The 3,710-nt window shown below is 39.6% G+C and overlaps 1 protein-coding gene across 1 annotated transcript; it reads right to left on the reverse strand.

The window, feature by feature from the left end:
- Positions 1-395: 395 nt before the first annotated feature.
- LOC102986116 (ubiquitin carboxyl-terminal hydrolase isozyme L3-like) lies at positions 396-1,153 on the reverse strand. Its single transcript, XM_055081156.1, is given in 3 exon segments — positions 396-765; positions 768-1,123; positions 1,126-1,153. Coding segments are annotated over 3 exon segments (672 nt in total). The 3' UTR covers positions 396-477.
- Between the last annotated feature and the right edge of the window lie 2,557 nt (positions 1,154-3,710).

A 3,710-nucleotide genomic window follows, 5' to 3' on the forward strand; every position in this document is an offset into this window, starting at 1 on the left:
AGTAAGTGGCAGAGCCAGGATTTAAAACCGTTGTCTAGGACCAAAGCCTATTTACAGCTTTACAGCTTCTCTAACGTAATGGCTGTTGGGCCTCCCTTTTGAAAAGGCGAATGTTAAGTTTTTAGAAATGCCATATTTTTTTACAGATTTTTAAAAAATGCAAAACAATTATTTTAGGCAACTTTTAAATATAATTTAGTATGAATACTCCTAGAATCTATGGCCATTATTTTAGGTTTTGATTATGTATAGTTTTGCATATTGCATATTCTGTATTTTAGTCTGTCTCATTATGTACTGATCAATCAAAGGCACTTTGTTTCTTCAACCCAACCTTCTTTTTTTCTTTTTTTAGTTCACGTAAAGTTTAATCAGTCAAGTTAATGAAAATATCAAAATTTTTGAGTTAGTGTATGGCAGAAGAAATTTAATTTTGTTGCAAATAATACAGTATTTGGTGTTTCCATTCTGGAACAGCTAAGCTGCAGAAAGAGCAATGGCATTGAATCTCGGTTCATCAGGCTCACGTTCCATAAACTTCTTGCAAACTTCTATGGCATCCTCTAATAAAGTTTCATCACTAGTTTCCCCATGGTTAATTGGAAATGGTTTCCATCCATGTAATTCATAGAGATGCCCATCTACATGAACTAATGCAATAAAATGAAGATCTACTTTTTCATCTATATTTGGTGCCTCAGTCTGACCTTCATGGGCACTGGTCCCATGAGTAACTCGAATGGCGTCATAGTTCTCCAGGTATCTCTGGCTCGTTCTTCAGGGCTCATTGATGCAGACTCCTCCAGGAATTTTTTCAAGGTTGATCCAGATTCAAAGTGCATCTTGTCTTTATTGTTGGCAATAGCATGGATTAGTCCAGTTGTTCCACAGGCATTGCTGATGGTTTGCTTCATGAAATATACTGATGATGTATTGTACTGAGATTTTATTTTTTCCTCTTCTTCTTCATACTTTTCTGTAATAGGGAAGAGAAGCAACACTGCACACACTGGTCTTGGTACCATGCTAAGGAGTTCAGGATCCATTCCATATACATCAACAAACTGCCAGTTAGGATGTAGACCTAATTGTTTGAGAAACTGGTTGGTGACCTCAGGACTGGCTCCAGCGGCAGCCAGCATTGACCCTCCATGGCCGCTCCGCCTGGCCCCTCTCCAGCTCTCCCAACCTTCTTTTTTTAACATAGATATGGGCATACAATAATGATGACATTGAACATTAAAAGTTGAATTCTTTGATTTCATAAGTATGTTTGTAAATAAATTGTGTTTTAGAAAAAGCTTTACATTTGTATAGCAACTTTAATTCTCGGATTCTCACACAGTATCCCATTTTATCCTAAACCCAAACATAATAAAATAAGGCAGGCATTACTGTTTGTATTTTACAGGTGAGCAAATTGAAGTACAAAAATTAAGTGTATTGTCCAAGGTCACACAGCCAGTTAGAGGGAAAGGCCAGTCATGAACTCAGTTCTCTGAATTCCCAGCCTCAGGGTCTTCATTTCTCCTCTAAGAAACTACTGTCCATGGGACTTCCCTGGTTGCGCAGTGATTAAGAATCTGCCTTCCAATGCAGGGGACATCGGTTTGATCCCTAGTCCAGGAAGATCCCACATGCCACAGAGCAACTAAGCCCGTGCATCATATAACTACTGAGCCTGAGTTCTAGAGCCTGCAAGCCACAACTACTGAGCCTGGGTGCTGTAACTACTGAAGCCCACGTGTCTAGAGCCTGTGCTCTGCAACAAGAGGAGCCACCGCAACGAAGAGTAGCCCCCACTCGACGCAACTATTGAAAGCCTTTGTGCAGCAGTAAAGGTCCAACATAGCCAAAAATGAATGAATGAATGAATGAATGAATAAAAAGGAAATGGGCTTAAAAAAAAAAGAAGAAACTACTGTCCTTGCTGAACATCTTCTGTTATTTCTTTTATTTTTTTTGAGGCATATTTTTAGAGGAATCCTTGACAGTAGCCTTGATTTGGCTATTTTTAAAAGTTGTGGAACTAATTTAAACTGTGTTCTTAATAGTTTACATACTTATTTGTATGTATTGGGGACTTTTTTGGTGGGGAGGAGTAAGAGACACAGGGTTGTGTGCTGCATTTGAATTTCCTCATGGGCAATGACTAATAATTACCTGGTTGCCAAATTAGTGCAACCAGTTTAAATATTAGGCAGACAAGGGCAGAGAGGTGTACCTCCAACTTTGACAGGAAACTAATGACAAAAAACTTTAACCAAAGGAAAAATAGCTCTGGAGTTAGTAAAGAGGTCTTTAGTTCAGAATAATTGCCATTAGTAAGTGACTAGAGTAGAGCTTTCTAAAGTGGGCTGATGGACTATTTGCATCTGAATCATCTAGGGGCATTTGGTAAACTCCTGAGCTCCACCCACAATTTACTGAATCAGAATCTCTGGTCTGGGACTGTGAATTTATAACATTATCTAACTTCAGGAGGAAGCAATGCATAAAAGTAGGTAAGACAGCAGAATATTTAATTGTTTTCAAGCACCAAAAATATCCAGTTTTTAAAATACTGTGGATGGAGACGCTCCCCATTTCTTAAATATGGGGAGCACATAGTGACTTTCCTCCAAAAAGTATGGTGTGAAAAAAAGATAACTTTACAGTGAGGAAACCTGACAAATACCACCTCAGCCAAGTGATCAAGGCCAACATCGACTGTGGTCAGTGATAGTATGTACTCTTGATATGAAGTGATGAGAATGGCAATTTTCCTCAATGATCTTCCTCTCAAAAGCATATTACCCTAGCCTAATTATGAGAAAAACAGCAGACAAATTCCAATAGAGGGGCACACTACAAAATATAAGATCAGTACTCTGAAAAATTGTCAAAGTCCAAAGTCATCAAAAATAAAGTCTGAGACACTTGTCACAACCAAGAGGAAACTAGGAACTAAATGTGGTATCTTAGATGGATTCTTTTTTCTTTTTCATTGTGCTTTTAATTTCTTTATTTTATTTATTTATTTTTGGCTGCGTTGGGTCTTTGTTGCTGCACGCAGGCTTTCGCTAGCTGTGGCGAGTGGGGGCTGCTCTTCGTTGTGGTGCACGGGCTTCTCATTGCGGTGGCTTCTCTTGTGGGCACGGGCTCTAAGTGCACAGGCTTCAGCAGTTGTGGTTCACGGGCCCTAGGGCACAGGCTCAGTAGTTGTGGCACATGGGCTTCGTTGCTCCACGGCATGTGGGATCTTCCTGGACCAGGGCTCAAACCCGTGTCCCCTGCATTGTCAGGCGGATTCCTAACCACTGCACCACCAGGGAAGCCCTTTGATGGGTTCTTAAAACAGAGAAAGGACATTAGGTTAAAACTAAGGCAATCTGAATAAATGATGTAGCTATATTGGTTCAGTGATTGTAATAAATGTACCATATTAATGTAGGATGTTAATAATAAGGGTAACAGTGTGGAGTATATGGGAGCTCTCTACTATTTTTTCAATTTTTCTGCAAATCTAAAACTGTTGTAAAAAATAATCTATTTTTAAAGAATGCTCTGGAGACTTGCCTGGCAGTCTAGTGGTTAAGATTTTGCCCATTGCAGGAGGCATGGGTTCAATCCCTGTTCAGGGAACTAAGATCCCACATGCCGTTTGGCGTGGCCAGGAAAAATAAAAAAGAAAGCTCTGGTCTGCTAATGGTAATTGGGGAACAATTACA

The sequence above is a fragment of the Physeter macrocephalus genome, chromosome 20 (assembly GCF_002837175.3).
Source record: "Physeter macrocephalus isolate SW-GA chromosome 20, ASM283717v5, whole genome shotgun sequence".
Lineage (NCBI taxonomy): Eukaryota > Metazoa > Chordata > Mammalia > Artiodactyla > Physeteridae > Physeter > Physeter macrocephalus.